At 39.8% G+C, this 26,149-nt stretch overlaps 1 protein-coding gene and 1 long non-coding RNA gene across 8 annotated transcripts in view; one reads left to right on the top strand and one right to left on the bottom strand.

Annotated features, from left to right (window-relative positions):
• The window catches only part of LOC122539936 (uncharacterized), a 77,151-nt gene that overhangs the window by 31,840 nt on the left and 19,162 nt on the right, over window positions 1-26,149 (bottom strand). The window lies entirely within an intron of this gene.
• itga3b (integrin, alpha 3b) overlaps window positions 1-26,149 on the top strand; it is a 167,652-nt gene that overhangs the window by 132,013 nt on the left and 9,490 nt on the right. For 2 of the 3 annotated variants that reach the window (XR_015752495.1, XM_043675133.2), the window contains exons 16-24: window positions 1,328-1,405; window positions 3,479-3,558; window positions 5,472-5,549; window positions 7,339-7,441; window positions 8,190-8,366; window positions 9,986-10,099; window positions 13,990-14,106; window positions 15,700-15,798; window positions 17,491-17,616. Coding sequence is in view for 2 of the 3 variants with exons in the window: in XM_043675133.2 (XP_043531068.2) it covers window positions 1,328-1,405; window positions 3,479-3,558; window positions 5,472-5,549; window positions 7,339-7,441; window positions 8,190-8,366; window positions 9,986-10,099; window positions 13,990-14,106; window positions 15,700-15,798; window positions 17,491-17,616 (972 nt within the window). In the remaining variant the exon portion in view is untranslated. Of the gene's footprint in view, window positions 1-1,327; window positions 1,406-3,478; window positions 3,559-5,471; window positions 5,550-7,338; window positions 7,442-8,189; window positions 8,367-9,985; window positions 10,100-13,989; window positions 14,107-15,699; window positions 15,799-17,490; window positions 17,617-22,217; window positions 22,360-26,149 lie in introns of all 3 variants that reach the window. The other variant, XM_043675134.2, reaches the window with a different exon arrangement.

Genomic DNA, 26,149 nt, shown 5'->3' with positions numbered 1-26,149 from the left:
AACCTGCTCCCAAATGTTTACATTACTCAAGGACTCTGCATTTCTGGCAGGAGCTTCTGATCATGAACTCTGCAGAAATATAGAGTGTACCTTCACTACAACTGTGTCCTCCAAGTGCAAAATGGTCAGAGAGCCAAACTGGCCCTTTATCACTGCAACAATTACCGTGCTTAATGATGTAAATGTTCAGCAGCACATACAGCCATTTCAACTGCTTGTGAGGTCAGGTTTCCGTCAGGTCCTGAGGCTACAACTCCAATTTGGACTTTATGATTGTTTGGCCCCTTGACAAACATGGGCCATTATTTCCCATACAGCTGCCTACATTCATTGTTGAAGTTATTAAGTTTGTCCAAATATCATGTAACTCTACCATAAATGCTCTGCTAATGTGATCCTGACCACTAGAGATTAGATATTGGGCTTTGCCTCCGCTAGGGTATCTTTACCTTTATCCCACATAACATAAACTAGGCACTGAAGATGTGGCATTGAAAGATCCAACAGATATTTGATTATAGCTGGCTATTAAATACAGTTACTACATTCACAGACACAAGCATCTGGGCTAGCATTAAGCTATACATTAACAACAGAAGAGCACGCTTCAAGTGTTTCCAAGCTATGGGAATGGGTCTGAGATCTTTATGCCTTCAGGTCACACACTATGGTGCAGTGATGATATATTATTGATCATGTCTCTTAAATGTATACTGACATACTATTGTAGGTGGAGGTGAGTACTGCAGATGCTGGAGATTAGAGTCAAGATTAGAGTGATGCTGGAAAACACAGCAGGTCAGACAGCTTCTGAGGAGCAGGAAAATGGATGTTTCGGGCAAAAGCCCTTTATCAGAACACTTTATCAGTTTCCTGATGAAGGACTTTTGCCCGAAATGTTCATTTTCCTGCTCCTCAGATGCTGCCTGACCTGCCGTGCTTTTCCAAGACCACTCCAATCTTGACACTACTATTGTAATGCTGGCTGATAGTGTTTAGAATGTTCCCCTATTTGGTTTTCTGATCTATGTTGAGTTTGGCTAATTTTAGCCGTGTTCGGCCCAGGCATTCAGCGTCATGTAGTTAAGAGAAAATTAGACAGGGTCCTATTTGGAGCCTGCAGCTGAAAAGCATGCATGTTGTCAACAATGTGCAATATTAGTATTGGACTCAACTCTGGCGTTGATGCTCTCCACTGTTGAGTACCCACTGACAAGCTCAAAGCGCAGCACTTTGGAGCTGCCAGTTTGACAGAAGTATATTGCGGCCTTCATTCTGATACTAGAGGATGGAAAATGTAAACTTACTATTATCTCTTCCTTATCAGGAATCAGTCAGGTGCGATCCTGCAGACCGTTACAATGTAATCTGTGAATTGGGAAATCCTTTCAAAAAGAATCAGATGGTGAGTGACTAAATGTTTCCGTTCAATCACAAATCTAGCAGGTCTAAAAGGGCAAGGTATACCCTTGATTATTAAGTGTATCATCATATCGCATTCCTCGCTATTGAGTATATTATCTATGTGAAGTTGGAGTCCATTAACTCAATAGTAAATAATCACTTCCATCAAATGAGTTCTACAGAATGGAGTTTCATAGATAAAAGGCTACCTCACCATTGGATGCTTTCTTTCTCTAGGTATTACTTTAAAACTTTGAAAGGTGTCACTGGTACACTCCAATTTTTACCCTATGAAGAAGGATAAGGAAGGTCTTAAACCCCCTGAGGAAGCTATTTTCTAAAAAATAGACATAGTTTTTTGAATGATCTCATTTATTTCAAATCACTTATCATTCCTGCATTAAATATTTTCTTCCCATTTGCATAAAAATAAGTTGAGGCTTTAATATGTTCCATTTAAAAATAATTGCTGAGTTTTTAACTTTATGAAAGAAAGCATTCTTGAAAGATAGCGGATAGCATTCTTGGGTGTATATTTTATGGAGCTTACTCTTCACGCTGCCACCTGTTGTTGAGGTTTGGCAACCTTGTTCTAGCCACTTCTACAGTAAGAAACAGTATTCTTGTGGCTAGATTAAATTACTCACTGTGGGAATTGTACACTGTCAGATCCCAACCTTTTCTGAAATGACTGGCTAAAAGTCCTCTTCATCAGGACTTTGCCCTGGATGTGTAACACATCTTGCTGGCATTTTGCTTCGGATCCATTGTCCTCCCGCTCAGATCACTGTCCTCTTCTCTGGCTCTAGAATGCATGCAGGTAGAAGAGTGAAACCCCTGACCAAGTCCAGAAGTTGACAATATCCTCATATAGTTGAGCTCACCAGCTGAGCTGAGGTGATGGCTTATATCCCACTTGAGTGTATTAAAACTGCTTGGAGGTGTGAGTGAGAGCTGAGAAGACTGTGGGTAACCAATGAGCCTTGACAACAAACAAAACTGGGGTGTCTGCTGCAACGATTCAGAGATAGCAGCACCACCCTCCCCCATGTCTGGATATGTTCAATGTATCAATAATGCAAGTCTATTTCCTTTAAGACTCCATTTGAGCCTTCTGTAAAACTCTGTTAGAGTATTTGTTTGCTTGATAGACCACAAGGAAGGGTCATGGCCAGACATGTGCGCACATATGACAAAAGGAAGATGAATATGAAGAGTGTGAACTACTTTTTTCATTTGCTTCCAATGCAATCACCCAAAGCAGTCTGGGATTTTATCATACACATGCAATATCATTCTTCACCACTAGATGGTGAAACTACCCTTTATAATTACCTTAACCTATGTGGTAGTATGATTTACAATATTAAGCAGGTTGCCATGTTAAACCATCCATGCTACAAAAATATATTTCCTTAAGTTGTTGTTTTCTTACATTATTACAATAGTGCATCTGATCTTTCACCCTGCTATGCTTCACGGGCAAATGAGTTAATATTTTGTGCTAAAGCAATGCAGATTTGTCAATGTGTTAACAGGTAACTAGATACAACTAGAAAAGTAAGCCCTTTGGAAATATCAAAGGGCAGTCTGGTACCAGACAGGTGATTGAATCAATTTTCTGCTTGCCTGAGGTAAAGCAACTGACCACCATTGATTCGGTGTAACACTCTCCAATAACCATGCCTCACTGTCCCATTTAATGGACAACTGAGATTGGCATTCTGTAGGAATAGTGATTTATATCATGAGCCCCACTCTCTGGGCTTTTATTCTTTTGGTTTGTTCCAAGTTCAGAAAAAGCTCTACTTATGACATTTTCAATGAAACAATTACTAGCAAAATTGCATTTTTCTGTTCATTTGTTTTTATTCTAAAATTCGTCTGTGGGTTTGAAAATTGTAAATACTGCGCTGGATATAATGCGAGTGCTAATATCTGCCGTCCTATTTGGAGTCAAAGATTGAGGTGAAGAACAATGTTTGCTGGAATAAATTGAGGTGAAATTAGTAGAAGGTTTGACAGCAAACAGAAATCTCAGAAAAGCCTAATATTATCACATCTTTCTTTGCAGGATAAGCTCAACATTATTCTAGAAGTAACTGGAATTACTCTTAACACAAGAGAGATTGATGTGGAACTCCAACTTCAAACGTAAGCAATCAGTACTTTTTAAAATAAAAAACAGAAAGACCTGTGGATGCTGCCAGAGCTGCTGGGCTCTTCCAGCAATTTCTGTTGTTGCTTCAGTATTTTTTTATCTACCTTGTTTCAAAACTCCATCACTAGGTTGATTTTGAAAACACAGCTCTTTTTGTCTCAGCATTTGTACTTTCCTGCTTCCATACTTTCTTAATAAAGTTAGAGTTGGCCTTGGCAGTGGGATGTTACCACAACTGAATGATGCCTGAGGGCTTTAATGAGTGCCTTTCCCTGTTGAGGCTGTCACAGCCTTGGGGGGAGGAGGGAGTTGGTGAACAGGTGAAAGGATGAAGTCCCTCATCATCAGGTACACTGTGCCTAATTGAGGGACCCAAAATCAAGCAAGAGAGAGCTGCTGAAAACTTACCTCCACTCCTGTGCCTTGGCCTCTGACAAAACTGCACCCCACCCATGGCCTCCACCCCATTACTCTCATACCACCCTTAGTTATATTTGGTCTGGGATCCCATGACATTGCCCGGCCTTTCGTGAATATAGTGCTGACTAAAGTCATCACGTGGGGCTGACAGCATCGAGTAACTTGAGATTGAGCGTAGATTGAGATTGGCTGACAGCTCTCAATTGCTGGAGTTTCTGTAGCTGTGGACCTCAATCACAGGAGAGGCTTCTTAGTGGCTATTTCAGTATCGAAAGATCGTTTGATTCTGTCAGGGGCGATACCACACAACTGTTAAGAGCATCTCTGGTTGTCTGACCATCTGTCGGTTCAACAAATTTCAGCCTTGTAAAGATTCTGGAATAAATGCTTATGCTTTGAATGAAAGGTTATCCATTTATTAGAACTAGCTACAAATCACTTAATATCTGAGCAGATAAAAATACAAAGAACTGAAAATCCCAGCCCTTGGTAAGAGCATGGATAAGATTCATGAAAATATTGGGAGAGAGAAGAAAATACTTTTGTTACGAAGAAGCTAAAACATCAATGTCCACTTTTAACTGGATCAAAGAAAATTGACCCGACATCTGTCGGATTTCCTCAAAACTGAGATGAAGTTGGGGTTATGGGAGGAGGTGCATTGTTGATGCAAAAGGGAAGACTGTTCACATGGGCGGTTACTAAATAATAATTGGAGAGGAGATGATTAGATTTATTTTCAGATTAGATTCCCTACAGTATGGAAACAGGCCTTTTGGCCCAACCAGTCCACACCAACCCTCCGAAGAGTAACCCACCCAGACCCATTTCCCTCTGACTAATGCACCTAGTACTATGGGCAATTTAGCATGGCCAATTCACCTGACCTGCACATCTTTGGACTGTGGGAGGAAACTGGAGCACCCGGAGGAAACCCACGCAGACACTGGGAGAATGTGCAAACTCCACACAGACAGTTGCCCAAGGCTGGAATCGAACCTGGGACCCTGGAGCAGTGCTAACCACTGAGCCACCATGCCACTCATGATCACTAAGAAATTGAAGCAAGAAAGTACGAGAATCATTTTATGCAGGAAGTTGTTGGATCTGGAAGTTTTTCCAAGGATAGTGAAGGAATAATAACTACAGTGGAACATTTGGGGAGAAGCCACTTTTAAATAGACAAAAAATAGTCATCCTAAACGTTTCCTGTACCATACACCTGATATATGAAATGGTAACTGTGGCACTACAAGTTTTCTGATGACTTTTTTTGCATTAAAAACAATCTGCTTGATTTCTGTCCAGTTCACTGGTTGAGTTATTGGAAGCTATTGATAATCATATGGATAATCACTGGCAAAAATACATGTCTCATTGGACCACAGCAAAAGATGTTTGTTTCATCAATAGTATTGATGTGACCATGAAATTAAGAATTGTGTAAAACTGTTACTCAAGCACAATTTTATTATTTTACAAACAGGGAAAGTACACAAAGTGACTTGAACCCAGTTTTAGCATCAGTATCTGTGGAAATTCAGCTACAAGTTAGCCTTTCGATGTAAGTATGTGATCGATATATTTCAGATAATCTGAGATTATTTACATCCTGAAAATATGACACACATGATACTTCTTAACAAGATGCTGCCTTTATTAATAGGATGTATTTGTTGGGGGTTTCTTTCCCCAGCAGCTGGGATTCAGTAAATAATGTATCAAAACTAGAGGCTACTACAATTCTTGTAACATAAGAAATTCAGTGTGGATCACATGATATTGAAGAATGTAACAGACACTTATTACAGTTCAATAATATGTATAAATAGTACATTCCTGGGCAGATCAGGGTCTAAACTCCCATTAAGCTATTTGGTTCCAAATAGCAGTATGCTTCCATTACATGTCATGCTTCAAGTAAGATGGCATCTGAGACACATGCCAAGATACAGTGTGCAGTGATGATATCATGAACCATGTCTTTTAAAGATGTGCTGGCATATTGACTGTGAGACATAACATGACACTTGTAACATCATAACTTGAATCATGAAATGAAGATTTACAATAAAGGTATTTATGAATTATTATGTACCAGTGCATTTTAAATGAGAATCGTAAGAAATTAATTAACTCAGATTCTAAATACTGGAATACTGTGTGCAGTTCTGGTCACCTCGTTATTGGAAGGATGTGATTGCATTGGAGGGGGTGTAGAAGAGATGCACCAGCATATTGCCTGGAGCAGTTTAGCTATGAAAAAGGCTGGATGGCTCAATTTTTATTAAAAGCAGAGCTTAGTTCCCCTTATTTGAAGAGACAAATAATGAAAGGGTATAATTTTAAGGCGAAAGCTGGAGGTTGAGAGGGGGATTGAGGAAAGAGTTTTTCATCCTGAGGGTGATGGGAATCTGGAATGCACTGCCTGGGATGGGAATTAGGGTAGGAAACCCTGTAACCTTTAAAAACCTTGAATCAGCATTTCAATGCTAAAACATTCAAGGCTATAGGCCAAGTGCAGGAACCAAGTACACATTGGTCAGCATGGCAGTGATGAGCCAAAGGGACTTTTCTGCATTCTATGATTCTATTGCTAAAGAACGTCTCCAACCTCGTGCGAATATGCTTCAGTGATTAAACATGCATTAGATAACTGCAGAGACAAACATTTGGCCTTTTAAGCCAGGGTTTAATTCTGAGATCTAACCTGTCCATTATTAACATCATCTGGGATCTTACATGCTCAATGAATTTTCATGGACTGAACTCCTTCTTGTATACAGAGTGAACTGGGGAGTGTGGTGGTGGAGGACTGGAGTGGGGTGAGGGAAATGGAACCTGGGTCAAGATGAGTGAACCATGCTGTAGGGAAATGGTGATGTGAGTCGAGCTGGAGAGCCAGAAGCCAAGAACACAGGAGCTGCAAACAGTACGAGGATAGTGAGGGTTTCATTTACGTCAGTGACATCATCTGCAACATGCTGTGGCGATGTGATGTCACTGTCAATGTCTATGTAAGTGGAGTCCATCTTGGCAATGGCAACATATTTCATTTTATTAAAGATATGCAACACTTTTTGCAATATATTCTGCGATTACTGCATCTGAAATCACTGTTTGTACATTGCGGCTCAGGTTTGTAAATGAGCGACTATAGTCATCAAGTGTTCCAATAAACCTTTAATACTTTGCTCTTTCATTTACCGGAACAGTTTATCAGTTAGCAGTTTAATCCCTTGTGCTTTAGTTCACAAACCACTATAATTGATTGATCCAACATAACATGAGTTCACCAACGTGATATTGTGGCGTCCCAATAAAGTTATTTTTTTCCCCTTTGTTCTCATTAGGGAAAAGAAAACACAGCAAACATACTTCAGTGGTACTGTCATCGGTGAGAGTGCAATCAAGACGTTTGAAGCTATAGGAAGCCCTGTGGACTTCACCTTTGAGGTGCGTGCAACAAAGACATTTCTCAAAGCTCTCAATGACACTTTGCAAGTCAGTTGGGGAGGAGATGTTCACTGATTGCTTCGTGAAGTAAAATCAATAAAGAATAGTTAAACCAAGTGCTTGGAAACAATAATATTATGTCCCTATCATGTTAGATAGGACTTAAAGTGCAGGAGGTGTATGTTCCCATTCACACACTTTTTATTTAGATATTTGTTTTTGAAGCCTTTTCTAATTTCTTCACATATAAGTGGCACAATAGATAAGGTAAAATTGCCATACCTTACCAAACCACAGAGCTACTCTCTCATTAGAGAGAAAGATGACTGGTGGTAGTTTAACCTGAGGGTCACCACTCCTCAGACGAGGGGAGAGGTTGAGAAGGTGAAGCCTTCATGGGAACCTTAGCTGGTGCAGGAATTGAACCCACACTGTTAGCATCACTTTGCATTGCAATCTAGCCATCCCACCAACTGAGCTAACCAGCTGTAAAATAAATCATGCTGAAAAACCTCATTATGTTACCTACTCCTGATAAAATTGCAGAAACACAACTTGTGCTCTTGTGTGTGCAGAACATGGGATGACAGAAGATGCAGTGTTTAAGATGTAGCAAATAGAACTTGTAATCCCCTCTTCCTAGATTTTGTACAGTAACTGTTCATATCTGTAGCTCACGAGTGAGATACAGATATTAAATGCAAATTTTAACATGCTAATATTTTTTTGTGTTCAACTCCCTCTACAGGTGACGAACCATGGTGAGCCTTTGGGGGATTTAGGAACTCTGTACCTCAATTTTTCGTGGCCATATGAAATTAGTAATGGAAAGTGGTTACTGTATCTCACTGAAATTGAAATGAATGGGACAGAAAACCAGTACTGCCAACCAGTAGGGAACATTGTAAATGAGTTGAGCTTAAAGGTAATTGGATATTTTCAGAATATTCATTATAATCTAATTGTGTTCACATATTGGCGTTAACAACACCTTGCACTTGTATAGTACCTTTAATGTAATTAAACATCTAAGGAACTTCACAGATACATTATAAAACTAAGTATGACATTGGGCTGTATGATGTGTTAGATCAACTGAACAAATAATGGGTGAAGAGGTAGGTATTAAAGAGTTTCTTAATGGAGGAAAGAGATGACAGGAAGATTTCCAAGGCTAATGAAGGCACAGCCATTAAAAGCGGGTCATTTAAAAATAGATACACACAAGAAGCCAGAACGAGAGGAGTCCAGATATCGAAGAGGGTTGCACCACCATCTTTTGGAGACAACGTTTAATCAAGGCTCCATGTGCCTACTCAGTTGGTTGTAAAAGATCGGATCATAGAATCATAGAATCCCTACAGTGTGGAAACAGGCCCTTCGGCCCAACAAGTCCACATCGATCCTGTGAAGAATAATCCACCCAGAACCATTCCCCTACCTTATAATCCTCCATTTACCCCTGACTAATGCACCTAACCTACACATCCCTGAACACTATGGGCAATTTAGCACAGCCAATTCACCTAACCTGCACATCTTTGGACTGTGGGACGAAACTGGAGCACCCGGAGGAAACCAATGCAGACACGGGGAGAATGTGCAAACTCCATACTATTTCAAAGAAAAATAAGGAAGTTATTTCCAATTCCCTGCACAGCATTTATTTCCCAATCAACATTACAAAAAACAGATCATCTGGTCATGATGCTTGTGTGCACTTTAGCTCCCATGTACAGAGTGTTGCATTAAATGTGACCTCAAAATCAAAAGAACTGCAAAATTATATATTGTTTCATCGTAACAGAAGCAGTTTACAACCATAACTCTGTACCTAGTTATGTTACTGATTTAACTGGACTAAGAACCAAAAGTATCAGGGGGAGATAAGATGTTCTGTATTAGAAAGGAGGAAAAATTGACATATAAATAGTTGGCTGTCCTTGTGTGTCCTGTTTTCTGGACATAAGAGAAGAAAATAAATGCTACTTAAATTGTAGAATGTTTATGAGTCTGTGTATCACCTAAGCCAATTTTTCCAAAGAAATTTGAAGTTTTCATTGAGAATCTTTAAATCCTATATCAATAATTATCCTAATTGTGCAGAACAACGAAGGTGTTAAATAAATTTGCTAACAACTCAGTACTTTGCCATTTTTAAAAAGAACAAGCTTCACAGAGCGAGGATAGGGTAAAACATAGAGATGTCCGTTGAGTTGGGGGCAAATATTTAGATACATAAAGTTTAGTGGCAGTGATTGGCCTATAATCAGTGCATATACATGATTTGTTCAATCCGACATCGGAAGGTGAAGATACAGGGAAGAATTTTGCAGTTCCTTGCTAATGGATATGTGAGGACCAGAAATTCACTTTCCATCAAATTAATTATCCTTGATGGGAGTGGGGACAGGGGAGAATGCATTCCCACTGGATTCTTTGGGTGATAGGATTGGAAAATACCATCCAAAAATGTGGCCTTGTTTCTGGAAAGCAACATTTATGTTCTTGCGATTAATATGTACCTTGAAATTTCTTTTTCAGGGGAATAATCACACAACACACCCACAAAGAAGAAAACGTGAAGTGAAATCTGCAGCTGCCAAGAATTTAAAAATACTGGGCAAGCTGAAAAAAGGAAAAGGCGACTTGCAATTAGTAAGTGATTGAACTCGGAAACTTTGAAGGAACCATTCATGTTGTGGATATTAAACATGTGAGGCTGAAATGGTTCTGTTTCTCAGTAAAATACATTGGGCAGTCTCAAATTCCTCTGACATGAGCATAAAAGGTATAGTAGTAAGTTTGCAGATGACACCAAAATTGGAGGTGTAGTGGACAGCAAAGAATGTTACCTCAGATTACAACGGGATCTTGATCAGATGAGCCAATGGGCTGAGAAGTGGCAGATGGAGTATAAATTAGATAAATGCGAGGTGCTGCATTTTGGGAAAGCAAATCTTAGCAGGACTTGTAAACTTAATGGTAAAGTCCAATGGAATGTTGCTGAACAAAGAGACCTTGGAGTGCAGGTTCATAGCTCCTTGAAAGTGGAGTCACAGGTAGATAAGATAGTGAAGAAGGCGTTTGGTATGCTTTCCTTTATTGGTTGAATTATTGAGTACAAGCGTTGGAAGGTCATGTTGCGGCTGTACAGGACATTGGTTAGGCCACTGTTGGAATATTGCGTGCAAGTCTGGTCTCCTTCCTATTGAAAAGATGTTGTGAAACTTGAAAGGGTTTGGAAAAGATTTACAAGAATGTTTCCAGGGTTGGAGGATTTGAGTTATGGCGGGAGGTTGAATAGGCTGGGGCTGTTTTCCCTGAAGTGTCAGAGAGTGAGGGGTGACCTTATAGAGGTTTATAAAATCATGAGGGGCATGAATAGGGTAAATAGACAAAGTCTTTTCCCTGGGGTGGGGGAGTCCAGAACTAGAGGACATAGGTTTAGGATGAGAGGGGAAACATATAAAAGAGACCAAAGGGGCAACTATTCACACACAGGGTGGTACGTGTATGGAATGAGCTGCCAGAGGAAATGATGGAAGCTAGTACAATTGCAACATTTAAAAGGCATCTATATGGGTATATGAATAGGAAGGGTTTGGAGGGATATGGGCCGGATGCTGGCAGGTGGGACTGGATTGGGTTTGAATATCTGGTCGGCATGGACAGGTTGGACCGAAGGGTCTGTTTCCGTGTTGTACATCTCTATGACTCTATGTCCACTGTAAAATTGTGGCATAATTCTCAGTGCTTAAAATCTGGATGCTCATTCAGATTTCACTTTGTGATAACATACTAACATATGGAAGCTAAGATATGATGGATGGGTAAAACTCCTTTGGTTCATGCAGTATGGGACCTAAACTAGTCTGCGTGATCACTCTGGCCATGAATTCCTCTCAGTATTTACCATTTATAAGAGGTGATGTTCCCAATACTACAGTGATTCGTTGACTAAACCATGCAAAGAAAATGTTTGTTTTTCTATTCCTTGCTGGTAGTGAAAATCTACAGCAAGGACAGACAAATAGTACCATTAGATATACTCCTGTCTTGAGATGCAGCCTTGATTTTGATACATGAAGCAAAATCATTATCAGTGGCAGTTATTGATATCATGGTGTGTTGTAGTTATAATGTTGACAGGCAACTTCTGATAGCTCAAAGGACACTTGTTCAGGAAAAAACACAAATACATTCTGTTGGTTGGTGTAATAAAAAGTCTTCAAATAAAAACTTTCTGTGAATGAGGCAGCATTATTCAAACCAATTTTGATTTGGAGCAATTCTCAGATTTTGGCATTTTTGTGTTTCAAGGCAATTTGGCAAGCAAATTTAATGTTAGTCTTCATTGTGAGGGGTTGAGGTACAAGAGGAGATTAAGGAAGTCTTGCTGCTTATTTACATGACTTTGGTGAAATTGCATCTGGAATGCTATAGATGGTTACGGTGTCCTTAACCTTAGGATGGATATACTTCCATGGATGGAGTTCAACAAAAGTGCACTAGAATCATACACCAGAGAAAAATACTACAGTTCCAGGAAATCTTAAGAAAAAGTAGAAATGTTGGAAGTACTCAGCAAGTCAGACAGCACCTGTGAAGAGAGGATCAGAGATAATGGGTAGAATCTTAACAGTCCTTACACAATGGAGGTTTGTAATGGCCAGTGAGGAGGTTCTAGACATCAAGGACAAAAAGTCCCGTTTTCTAACCCAGTGTTGAATGGTGAGATAAAGATCTTGCTAGTCAGCAGCGAGATACTTATTTTCATGCATCAGTATGCATTAATGTGTCTTTATTAATTAATCTCACCTCATTATTATGCAGTGTCCCATTCTTCTACCTGCTGGATAGAAACCAGATGATAATTCCATATGAAGATTAGCGTAGCTACTCTAGCTCGCCACTTGCTCACCTACACGTCCACCATGAATACAAGGCTCCACCATCTCAGGGAACACTCACTGGGAAACAATTGAATGCACCTGGAATGCATTGGCATTCAACACATCAGCATGGCACATCTCCAACCCACTTACTGTAGTCTTCGTCACTTAAGTGCTGCGATTTGGAGCACACCAGCACATGTTATTGTAACACAGCTGCCAGGAAAGTTTGTATGTAGGGACAGGCACAATCTTGTGATTGGATTGTGGTGGATCTCAGGGCTGTATACTCACTCTCTCAGCTCTCACTTACTTTCTACTTATTTGGATGTTCACAGCATCCTTGCATCACCTTGCCTTTTTGCACTTTGCCCTCTCAGACTTTGATTTTGACTAGTTTTATAGTGTGCACAATAATTTTAGCCCAGGTAACTTCTCGTGTTTTCCAGCTGTTGTCAGTCATTGGGATGAACATGATGTTTTATGTCACCATTCTACGTCAATCTTCAATAAAGGGTTATGACTGTTTGGAATTCTCTACTTCAAAGGATGGTAGTTGATCAGTAACTAAGTATTACAGCAGTGAAATTTATAGGTTTTTGGGAAGCCGAAATCAAAGAGATATGGAGCTAAGATGAGAAAATGCAGTTGAGTTAAAAGATCAGCCATGATCCTGCTGGATGATGCAGCAGACTCAAGGAGTCATGTGACCTACACTACCCATATTTGATGTTCTGAAGAAAGAGTTGTTAGTTTATTGATACATGTAACTACAATGGACGGAGTATTGCCCAACTCATGATAGCATTTCTGAGACTAGTTTCCATCCTGTGGTTTAAAATAGTATTTATGGTAAGTCTACATTTATGAATTGCAGGTGTTATTTGACTCAATAAACCTCAGCTCTGATTGGATTTTTTTTCTAATAACTGGATAGCTTGATATTTCTCCCAAGTTTAACAGGTAGGCAATTATAACTGGTACAGCACATTATATATATCACAAATAGTCTATCTGCCAGAAATTATATAGAGATTTCACTGAAACCTAGACCAGACCTCCCAGCCTAAATAGGTTCAACTTCTAAAGTTTCCCAAAACTTAGAATAATTTTGTTAATTGCACAACTAGTTATATAAAATTGTGACAAATGTACATGTAGTTTTTCATCTTGTGAATGAATGTGATGAAAAGGCCTGTGCTTTGATAGATACGGAAACTAATTCACAGTTATGAATTACAGTGCATCACCTTGAGACCATAAAATAGAATAGTGTCTACCAGTGACAATGCTAATGGCATTATAGCTTTTATGTATTAAAACATTATACAGTAAACAAAAAAAAATCACAGATATTTGATTTGCATATTCTGTACTGGAAAATGTATTTTGTGTTAATTGTGATGCCTTTTAATTTGGAGCTCTAATGATCATGTCCCTTTAACTGACACCTTTAAGTACCTTCCAAAGCATATTCAGATCATTGTCGCCTTCATCAAAAAGCTAAATATGGTGAATATAAAACACTTTTTTAATAGGTTGCATAATTTTTGTTATCAATTTTTTGGTGTTGCTTGATTTAACCTTTCAACATGACATTTATCTGTCTGAAACAAATCAATAAATGCTGCTGAATATTCATTTGTTTAACAGGATTGTAAACACAAACACACGGCTCGGTGCAAGCAATTCAGTTGTTTGCTACACAATATGACTCAAAAGGCAACAGTAACACTCCGAGCACGGCTATGGAACAGCACCTTCCTGGAGGTACAGACTGAATCATGTCAACTGGGGAATTAGTTCTAGTTTTTCTTTTCACTTTTATCTTCCTGTTTGACCATAAGCCTCTTTACAGCATCTTCCAACATTGATTTATGGGCAAACAGCAGGGACTGTTTACTTGCAACCTCAAATTGAACACAGCAATCAATCCCTCTTGTTCCTCCCTTGATTTGTTTTCCCTTCTGTTACACCCAGTGGCCAAGCATACAATGGTGCTTTTGTATCTGATTAAGCTAACTCCAGTGAAACACTTTATTTCTGAGTCCATGGACCAGTATAATAATTTCCTTCTGTAATCAATAGATGACAGGTATTAGAAAAAAATTCTAAAAATTAAAACAGATCTACAGACAATTGGATAGTAAAATTAAGTTATAAAATTGTGCCTTGCTTCTCTAAGTCAAACTTTACACAGAACTATAATTTTGAAGAAATTCTTAAAGTATGTACTTTATTTAAACCCATGTAGGTAACATTCTTGATCAATCTCTAAGGACTAGATGATTTACAAGTTGTCTCTCTTGTCAGTCAAATGCTATAATTTCAAAATTAATCATTGATCACTTTCTTTGGGTGTACACTGACTGCTAAGACTCCAATATGGTGAGCAGAAAATGTGTTTACATTTCTGGCTGGAAGTGTGCTGCGCAACATATTGAGTGAGAATGAAAAGTATGCGGCCACTACCCAAACCTGTAATTAATGATATGTCCTTGTAATATTGTAAATACATACATGTGAATCAGGAGTAGTCAGGCACTCAGTTCCTCAAGCATCTACTGCCATTCAATTAGATAATGGCCAATTTGATTTTTCTATATTCTTACCGACTCTTAATAACCTTAGATAATGTTAGATGGATTGGCCATGCTAAATTACCCAACAGTGTCCAGGGATGTGTAGGCTAGGTGGATTAGCTATGGTAAGTGCGGGGTTATGGGGATGGGGTGGGATGTTCTTTGGAGAGTCGGTGCAGACTTGATGGGCCAAATGGCCTCTAAGTGCACTGTAGGGGTTTGATGTTCTATTGTGTTTAACCTTCATGAGATGTAATGCTTGTTTGAGTTCTCCTTTCTGAGACTAGTTTTCCCTGATTCTCTGCTACACCCAACTGAAAATATAAGGAGTATACTTCTCAAAACCTTACTGAAGGAACAGATTGACACATTTTCTTTCATGCCACCATTACTACAGTCACACCCATTGTTTACTCCCATTCCCCGTTGCCTTAGTACTATTGCAGTGCCAAGCACAGCCAAGTCTTGCATTCGTTTTTGGTAGCAGAAGCTCATCATCTCACTGGCTGCAAGATAATGAGGCATGAGGCCTAATATTGGCAGAGTCTCAGGCATCACCATTCAGACACAGGCAATTTAATCTGAACCTCTTATATGCTGAAAAAATGACTCAACTGAATATCCAGGCCAGTAATGTTTTCACTTTAACTACTGGTTGCTTGCATTTTTAAATTTTTTTTTAATATGTCTGATAATAATGTTGCATAATCATTGGCGTTTCTCTGAGAGTTTACTGAATCACTTAAAATCCTCGCATATATTTCTTGTTTTGTTATTCTAGGAATACAGGGACTATGGTCGGATTACTGTAATGATAGAGGCATCCTTGCACTTGATGACAAATGTCACCACAATCAAAATGAAGCAACCAGATGTGATAGTGAGTTCTTTCAAATTTTCTTGTAATCAATAGTTATTTGAAACTATTTGCTCTCATTCTTCATATTTGTGAATATAGGTGAAATTAAAGCAAAATTGTTTAGTTTTAGAAACTACATCCAATACTAGCATTTCTTTTGCATCCTTAGTGTGGTAAAACATCTCTGGGTGCTACACTGGGGCCTTACCAAACAAAATTTGATAACAGAGTCACATAAGGGGATATTATGACAGTACCCAGAGTGAGCAGGGTGAAGAGGTTTAAGAACGGAATTCCAGAGATTTGGATCTAAGCAGGTGAAAGCATAGCTGCAAATGATGGAGTAATGTAAGTGGTGGTGGATGTATTGGAGGCTGAAAAAGGCCAGAATTTGAGGAAATTTTGGAGTAAATTACAGGAATATGGAGGGGTGAACCTAAGGAGGTGGAAGTCAAGATTAGAGTGGTGCTGGAAAAGCACAGCAGGTCAGCCCTTCATCAGAAATTCCTGCTCCTCGGATGCTGCCTGACCTACTGTGCTTTTTCAGCACCACTCTAATCTTGACTCTGATCTCCAGCATCTGCAGTCCTCACTTTCGCTTTAAGAAGGAGGTGCCTCAGTAGGCAATTCAGCTGTTTGGGCTTGCTGTGCCATTTAATAATGATCATAACGGATCTCATCTCGGCCTCAACTCCACATTACTGACCGTTCCCCATCATCAGGAACCACTGAATGTTTTGAAAATGAGAAGGAGGCTGCTCTCTGTAGAAGGTGAGGTAACTAGGGTGAGGCACAGCATGTTCTGATTGTGTACCTGAAGGAATTCAAAAAGAGATTGTGACATCTGACATCACCAAGCAAATGCAATGCACAATGACTACAAGTGGCTAATTGTTCAGGGAACATCTTCCTTGTTTATTCCTGAAACACCAACTGCTAGGAGGTAGGATGAGCCTTCTTCTAGGTGATATTTAAAGGGCCACTTGGCATTTTGCAACTGGCTGACTTTTGCTCAAGTTAATGAAAGCATTTTGTCGAGTTGCTGATAGAGTTTGACAGCAGAGAAAAAGGAAAGGACACTGTCTTGCATAGACATGAGGGGTATTAGTTGGATTGATATTTGCTTTGCAGTCTGAGCAGAACATGAAGGACAGTGAAGCAAACGCCCAGAAGAAGGAATAATCTTAGCAGAGCTCCAGTCTTATGTTTGGGTCAGCAGGAGTATTGCTTCAGGAGCCTTTGCCTAAGGATGTAGTAACGGAGCTGTTACCTCCTTCACAAAAATCTGAAAACTTCACACTAAGGCAAGGATGACTGCCCCGCTGGCTGTGAAAATCACCTTTGCCCTTTTATTCATTGCAACCAGTTCCTTCTAGTTAGGAGCTGACAATATTGGTAACATGTCAAAATTTGCCATCATTACAGCATCCAGACAGAAGTGTTTTACAGGAGAAGGGTCTGCTTTCTCTTGTCCCTGCGGAGGGAATATCAGTCCCTCGTACTGCAAAAATTGTTTTCCATGATGCAATATGGTAATTGTGGACCTCTCAATGTACAAAGTGAAGTATCACCAAGTTTCAATAAAGAATGGAAAATCCACCAAATGTGCAACGATTGTTTCATTTGTCATACAAAACCAGGCAGAATGTGGATCAGTTCTTTATCAAAACGTTCTCTTGAACTAAACTGGACATCTCTTTTCATTTAATTCAGGCATTTCTCAACATTGAATCCCAAGTTGACGATGAACCACCTTATGAGATACCAGAGTGGATTATTGCTGTAGCAGTGCTGGCAGGAATCTTATTATTGAGTCTGATAATCCTTTTACTCTGGAAGGTATGTTCTAAGAAAAAGAAAACTTAATTTTCGTAGAGTCCCTTTTTATCGACAGAACATTTTGTAAACTCTGGGCTCAAATTTAGGCTACAGAAACAGCCAAAGCCAAGAAATCAGAGAAGCCACAAACACAGAAGGTGACTGGTGTACATGCAATTTGGACAAATCCTGTTCTTGCGTACAAGTGTTTCTTGGTAGCAATTATTTACACAATGGCAATTGAGGGAGCTAATTCTATAGTTGGACCACACTGACGTATAGTTCCTCTCCTGTGAACCCAGGCATGCTTCTGGCCTCTGCTTGGAAATGCTAATTTGAGTCCTTTTGATGCTTGAAGCATTAATCATTTCAGTGATAACATAAAATATGTAGTGGAAAGGGAAATGCGGAGAAATATAACATGCAATGAGTCCAATATTGCCCATTTTACTCTTATCACTTGAAGTTAGAATTATCCTCTTATCATTTTGTTTGCCCTGTTAGTCATCTGGTGTCACAGGGTTGTTTTCCAGGACTGACCTCTGTCATTATTACCAAATCCATTTGAAATTAGATTAAAGTTTAAAATGAGATGAACTACAATATTATTATTATTAGTTTCTAGGTGAAATGAAAGATCTCTCCTATTATCTATGTTTAGAAAATAGAAAATTATTTTTACCCCAGTGGAAGGAAACTTTTACGATTGCCGCATAATTACTTTGCACAACTTTCACAGTTACCCCAATCAATTGAATCTGCTAATATGAAATGTATTGATGTCAATGACCAGACAACAATATTTTGCTGTTTGTTTTATTTTCATGAAAAATAGGCCCTCAAAGAGATTAAGGTTTTCTTTTGTAATTAAGTATTTAACAGGTCAATGGCTTAGATTGTATAATACATTATAATTCAACAGATATTTTGTTCAAATGTCATTATCTTATCAAATATTTAGTTGTATCTCCTTGCACTTGGCTATTCAGTCATGAAGTATAGAATTCCTTTGGTCAAATTAAATGCTGCATGTGCAACTCGGTGCTGCAGAACATCTGGCCTTTCTTTGATCAAATGTTTCATGAGAACATTATTTTAATCAAAAAGATCCATCTAGAAACTTGTCAAGAGAATGCAGTTTGAATAAAATAAGTCCATGTAATAAAGTATGAAGAAAAAGGAATATAACAGGCTATTGTGAAGGCGTTAGAGTCCTGCAAATCATTTGTAGCCAATCTATAATCATAATTTGACTTTGTGTTTCAAGTGATGACAAGCAGTTTTAAATTTTTCATTCATAGTGTGGAATTAAGATCAATTAATTGTTTGATGCAATTAAAGACTTTGGTTTATCTCACGCTTCACAACATTTTTGGCAATTTGTTCAGTATGATGTTTAGGTGGTGATTTGTATTTATAAAAATACTTTGTATTGATAAATTTGCGTAACTGAGACAAAATGGCATAAATGTATACCAAAGAAATTATTGATCTTTCAATGATTACTGTACGACTGGTCATCTATGAAGAGTTGCCACATTGACATATTTTCAACTTCCTGTTGCTGGGCACCTAGTTCTAATATTGCTTTCTGCTCGTTTAAGTCAGTTTTGACCTACAAATTAAGCATGCAAAGTGGCATATTCAAATTTATTTGATAGCAGGATGTTTGCAGCTATTTGAAATTTCCTTATAGGTTTGTTACTCTATATTTTTCTCACTTAGTGGGTATTTATAGATTATACTAAGCAATATAATTGCATCTTTGGCTCTAGCCAAATTAATTTTGCCCTTGAACCCTCCGAATATATGCTTTTTCTGAAAATACAGTACTCTTTTTAACCAAAACTTGTCTTTTCTGAATATCTTGTAACCAGAAATATTCAACAGTCATTGAAAAGTGTGGCACTGGAAAAGCACAGCAGGTCAGGTCGTATCCGAAGAACAGGACAGTCAATGTTTCAACCATAAGCCCTTCATTAGGAAGGACTTATGCCCGAAACATCGACTCTCTTTTTCCTCGGATACTGCCTGATCTGCTGTGCTTTTCCATCATCACACTTTTTGACTCTCATCTCCAGCATCTATGACTTCACTTTCTCCCAGAAATATATGACACCCAATCAGGCCTTCCCCAACCCAGCCAGGGCTGTTTTATCAATGCATCATCACAATCCCATGTGATAATCTATGACTGTAACTATAACCAATCGTATTAACAATACTCTATGCATTCACATGCAGACAGCATAGCTCTGATTTAGACTTCATTATTTTCTGTCACTCTGACTTTCCTATTAATTGACTAGTGTGTATTCTAGTACAAAATGATTCCACCCCCCCCCCCCCCCCCGTTATTTCATCATCATACTTTGAATTTGTTAAACTAAAAAAAGCTGCAAACAGTTTATGCAAAGATAACAGCAAAATGTGAAATGTTAATTATGGCATAGGAAGGGATGTAGAAAACAAACTTGAATGTGATTAAAATAGCTTGGGGTGATACTTGAAGAGGCTTAGGAGTCTGACTAAGCTCAACATTTAGCATGTCCATCTTACACAGAGTTGCAGTCAATTGGATGTTGAACTACAGACAAAACTGTAAAGTATGAGTCAGAACGTTTGATAGTGATACAGTTTAAATACTGCACATTGTTCTGATCAGAAGAAGCAAAATAACCATTCAAGCATTACAGGCAGTGTAAAAAAGCTGCTAATTTGATCTTAAATTATGAAGGAATGTCGGTGAAATATTAAGTTTTTTTTGCCAAAGACGAAGCTTTGAAAGATGACCTCAACAGTTAAATGAAATTGTTCTCTGGAATACTATTTCTAATCAAGTTTTCAAAGAACGACAGAAGAACACATGATCAAACTAGTAACGATAACTTGAGGACTGATATAATGAAATACTGCTTCACTGAATTAGTAGTCGAGAGCATGGTGCTGAAAAAGCACAGCAGGCCAGGCAGCATCTGAGGAGCAGGAGAATCGACGTTTCGGGCATAAGCCTCATCAGGAATGAGGCTTGTGAGCTACGGTGCTGAGAGGGGGTCGGGACTCGGCGGGGAAGGTAGCTTGGAATTCACTAGGTAGATGAAGGTGGGGAAGAAAGTGATAGATCAGAGAGGAGGGTGGAGTGGATAGATGGGAAAGATAATGGAAAGGTCAAGAGGGCGGTGCCAAGTTGGACGCTTAGGACTGGGATAAGGAGGGGAGTTGGGGGGGAGCTGGTGAAATCCACATTAATCTCATGTGGTTGCAGGGTTCCAAGGCAAAAGATTAATTGTTTTTCCTCCAGGCGTCAGGTGGTTAGGGTTTGGCGATAGAGGAACCCAGGACCTGCATGTCCTTGGTGGAGTGGGAGGGGGAGTTGAAGTGTTCAGCCACAGGAAGGTGGGGTTGGTTGGTGCAAGTATCCCAGAGATGTTCTCTGTAACAATCCGTAAGTTGGCATCCTGTAGAGGAGACCACATCTTTTCCTCTGTTACATCGATGTCTGAATCGGCGCTACCTCGTGCTCCCATGAGGAGGTTGAACAGTTCATCAACTACACCAACGTCTTTCACCCCAACCTCAAATTCACCTGGACCATCTCGGACACCTCCCTCCCCTTCCTGGACCTCTCCATTGCCATCTCTGGCGACCGACTCACCACAGACATCTACTACAAACCCACCGACTCTCACAGCTACCTGGACTATATCTCCTCCCACCCTGCCTCCTGCAAAAATGCCAACTCTTATTCCCAATTCCTCCGCCTTCGCCGAATTTGTTCCCAGGATGACCAATTCCACCATAGAAAATCCCAAATGGCCTCCTTCTTCAAAGAGTGAAATTTCCCCTCCCACGTGGTCGACAATGCCCTCCAGTGCATCTCCTCCACTTTCCACACCTCCGCCCTTGAAACCCACCCCTCCCAATGCAACAAGAACAGAACATCCCTGGTCCTCAACTTCCACCCCACCAACCTCTGTATACATCGATTCATCCTCTGCCACTTCTGCCACCTACAAACAGACCCCAACATTATGGATATATTTCCCTCCCCATCCCTATCAGTGTTCCAGAGAGACCATTCCCTCCGCGACTCCCTTGTCAGATCCACGCCATCCATCAGCCCTCACCTCACTCCCAGCACCTTCCCCTGCCACTGCAGGAAGTGCAAAACCTGCACCCACACCTCCCCCCTCACCCCAAAGGATCCTTCCACATCCAACTGAAATTTACCTGTACCATCACAAATGTCATCTCCTGTATCCGTTGCACCTAATGTGGTCTCCTCTACATCGGGGAGACAGGACGTCAACGTGCGGATCATTTCAGAGAACGTCTCTGGGACATCCGCACCAACCAACCCCACCACCCCGTGGCTGAACACTTCAACTCCCCCTCCCACTCCACCAAGGATATGCAGGTCCTGGGCCTCCTTGATCGACAAACCCTAACCACCTGATGCCTGAAGGAAAACACCTCATTTCCCACCTTGGAACCCTGCAACCACAAGGAATAGATAGACTCATCTGTAGTTTTCTTGTGAAAAGAAAGTATTGGATCCGTTTTTTTGTAAAGTCAATTTCAGTTTGTTGATCAATTTAATTTAATAACTTCCTTCTTTATAGTGTGGTTTCTTCAGGAGGGCGAACACACGAGCGATGTATGAAGCCAAAAAGCAAAAGGCTGAAATCAAGATTCAGCCTTCAGAAACTAGGCGGCTTACTGATTGTGACTAATGCTGGCCAACTTCGCTTCCTGCACTTTTTGGTAATACAGGGTGCAGTGACTGAATAGGGTGTGGTATGGAGGTGCTTGGGGATTTATTCTTGGAAAAAATATAATAAGCTAGATGTCTGTTTTCCCTTTCTTTAAATATTAATCACTCCAAGAATAATCTTTCATATAAATTCTTCTCAAGATTCAGGTTGTTCAAGTTATACGTTAACTTTTACTGACAGACATTGTCATGGGATTTGCCTTTCCCCACTCTCCTCCACCTCACTGCTGAAAGAACAGCTTTATCTTGAGGAATGAGTTGCCCTCACAGGCCTTTTGTGAATTGTTCAATAAATTGGATTTACAAAAATTAACTGGCAGCAAAAGAACAGCTGGTTCATCTAAAGTACATCTTATCATAACTAAACACTTCCCATAATTGGTTTTGCTGTCCAACTTCGCTCCTTTTGCCACTACTCTCCTGTTTAATTTCATCCAGGAATTTGGAGAAAAGTTCATTCCTAAATGTCAGAAAGCCAAGGAATAGCAGAGGACTTGAGTGAGCTTAATTCTGACCTCACTGAATATTTACACTTACATTTTCAACAGCAGTGATTCCAATAGCAATAGCGAGTGGGAAATCTGAGGGCAGTTATACTGTCCTTCCTGATGTACTCTGGATTAGCTAGTTCAGCATCAGCCAGAAAAGCATTTGTCCTTATCCCCAACAGTAATTTCTAACTACACCACTTAAATTGTTTTCTTCATGAACAAAGTGGTTATGTTCATGGAAATTGTAACAATTTGTATATGAATTGTGATAGTGATGTTCACTTTTAAGATTGTGATTGCTTAGTTCGCTTCTTTAACACCTTTACTCTGTTTGTATTTTTGTGAAGTCGAAATTTTATAATACCAAAATGCTAAATCAACTATTTATAAAATGTTGTGACACTTTTTCCCATGTCCAAAAAGAACTTTAGCAGAAAGGACTACTTTAATCTGTTTCATAAACAACTCTGATTTTCCTTCCCTTTTCTCTATGTGGTGTGGGTTAATCTTCTGCTGTTTTTCTTTCTAACAAATTCCAGATTTATCTGGTTTCTTCTCTAACTTACTAACTGTTTTTATCCTCCTACTGATATAGCATTTTATAGACTAAATATATTATATGATTATTGCATTGAATTGTAATGATTTTATTAGAAAACTTTGATTGGTGGATGCCCATCGTTACTGATCTTTGATATTTCTTCATCTCTTTTCTTTCCTGTGTGTAAAAGTGGAGAAGTAAATGACCAACCTCAGCTGATTTGGCCTTTATCACACAAGGGGCACTTTTAATATGAAACTTTCCATATCACGTGGGACCTATCTAATACCACCATACTGTTTATATTGCAACATATTTAATCCAATTTAATGATAATAAATATGTGATTTGCACTGAACACTGGCTCCAACACGGTTCAGATACTGATCATTCCAGTTATATAGTCCATTACGAGCACCAGTGGTCCACAAACCAGAATCCACATTTCCATGCTAATTTTTGAACCATGTATTCACTTCTCTGATTTTATGTACCCAGTACAAATTTCCACACAGCTCAGATAACAATTCAGAAATTATAACTTCTGAAGTTCCAGATTTAATTTAGCACCTACTTCCACATATTCTACATATCTTGTGGTAGAATATATGTAGAATATTCTTCTACATATTCTCATTCCGTACATCTAGGAATATATGGAAGCTATATTCCATATATAGCTATTTCTCCCCTTATCATTGGTGCTGACATGGAGCACAACCATTGGATCCTCCCCAACCCACTACAGTCCTTAGTATATAGGACAAACAGGAAGACAGCTAACAATCCGCATACATGAACATCAACTAGCCACGAAACGACACGATCAGCTATCCTTAGTAGCCACACACGCAGACAACAAGCAACATGAATTCGACTGGGACAACACTACTATCATAGGGCAAGCCAGACAGAGAACAGCCAGGGAATTCCTAGAAGCATGGCACTCATCCACAAACTCCATCAACAAACACATCGACCTGGACCCAATATACCAACCACTACAACGGACAGCTGAAACTGACAACCGGAAGTGGCAGGGACAGACCACTATAAACACCGGAGGAAACATCAAAGAAGCGCTTCGCAGGAGGCTCCCAAGCACTGATGATGTCGCCTAGCCAGGGGACGAAACGTTTGCAACAAAAACTTCCAGCTCGGCGAAAAGAACCACAACGAGCACCCGAGCTACAAATCTTCGCACAAACTTTGAACTACAGTCCTTTCCAACGCTGAGCTGATATACTGATTCCTCGCACCTAGCAGACAACATAGCCATCTGGGATCTTGTTCTTCACTGCAGAGAACAGTATCAACCTCCCTTACCATACTGTCACCACTATATTCCAAGTTGCTTCCCCTGCTTGAATTGCTTCCTGTGCCAATATGTCATGGTCGGTGTTCGCATTCAACCTCTCGATTCTGCTCTCATTCAAAGAACTCCAAACCTGTTTAACAATGACAGAGATTGACACTCCTTCCAGTCTGTGTCCCCTTACCTCCCTCACTGCCAGTTATACCTTCCTGTTCCTGACTACTGACCGAGAAGGAAGATCCTATCCCAAATGGAGTGTTATTTCCTTCTCTCCTCCCTGATGTGTTGCAGTGTCTGTAGTTCAGCCTCCAGCTCATAAACTCTGAGCTCAAGCAAGTTGAACTTCAAACAATTATTGCAAATGAATTTGCCCTGGATCATAACGCTACCAAGGAGTTCCCATATGCTGCAGCTTTGACACATCACCTAAATTATATCCTAAATGAGCTTTAATTATTCAGATTAGATTAGATTCCCTACAGTATGGAAACAGGCCCTTCAGCCCAACTAGTCCACACCGACCCTCCGAAGAGTAACCTACCCAGACCCATTCCCCCTAACTAATGCACCTAACTCCATGAGCAATTTAACATGACCAATTTACCTAACCTGTACATCTTTGGACTGTGGGAGGAAACCAGAGTACCTGGAGGAAACCCACGCCGATACAGGGAGAATGTGCAAACTCCACACAGACAGTCGCCTGAGGCTGGAATTGAACCCGGATCCCTGACACTGTGAGGCAGCAGTACTAAACACTGAGCCACCGTGCTACCCCAATTTAACTTTTAATTATATTTACTTACTTATGTTATCTTTTACATGTTTTATTAACTTTACCACCAATTTGTGTATGTATATTAAAACTGAAGAATGAAAATTACCTTAACCACTTACCAGAATCTCACCAAACAGCTAGCATCTTTCTTTGTAGTACAATAAGAACCACTTTCAATCTGCTGCAATGAACCTAACTCTGTCTGCGACTGCCTGCTGTGTAGTCCTCATGTCACACACTCCTTTCAGTGATGCTGACTGCCTGTCTCAGAGTTCTCACCTTACCCACTCAGAATTAACTCCAATCATTTGCCCACTACTGAGATTAGACTGAGTGGTCGGTAATTATTTAATGGGGTCATTTAGCCCAGTTGGCTGGAAAGCTGGTTTGCAATGTCAAGTGATTCCAATATCATGGGTTTGATTCCAGCACCAGCTGACGGTATCATGAAGGTCCTTCTATCTCAACTTCTCCCTTTGCTTGAGGTATGGTGACCTTCAGGTTAAACCACCTCTGGTCAACTCTCTCTTTCTAATGGCAGAATGGGGCAATGGTTACTTTACTCAATTATTTGTTCTATACCTTATGCGATTTTTAAACAAAAGTATAATGTTAACAGTCTTCAAATCCCCTGACACAATTGCTACATCCAAGG

This window comes from Chiloscyllium plagiosum, unplaced genomic scaffold (assembly GCF_037043375.1).
Source record: "Chiloscyllium plagiosum isolate Xiang-an unplaced genomic scaffold, Cpla_swu_hap1 HiC_scaffold_32, whole genome shotgun sequence".
Classification (NCBI taxonomy): Eukaryota; Metazoa; Chordata; class Chondrichthyes; order Orectolobiformes; family Hemiscylliidae; genus Chiloscyllium; species Chiloscyllium plagiosum.
The sequence above is the reverse complement of the archived record's forward strand: the minus strand, read 5'-3'. Positions and strand labels throughout refer to the sequence as shown.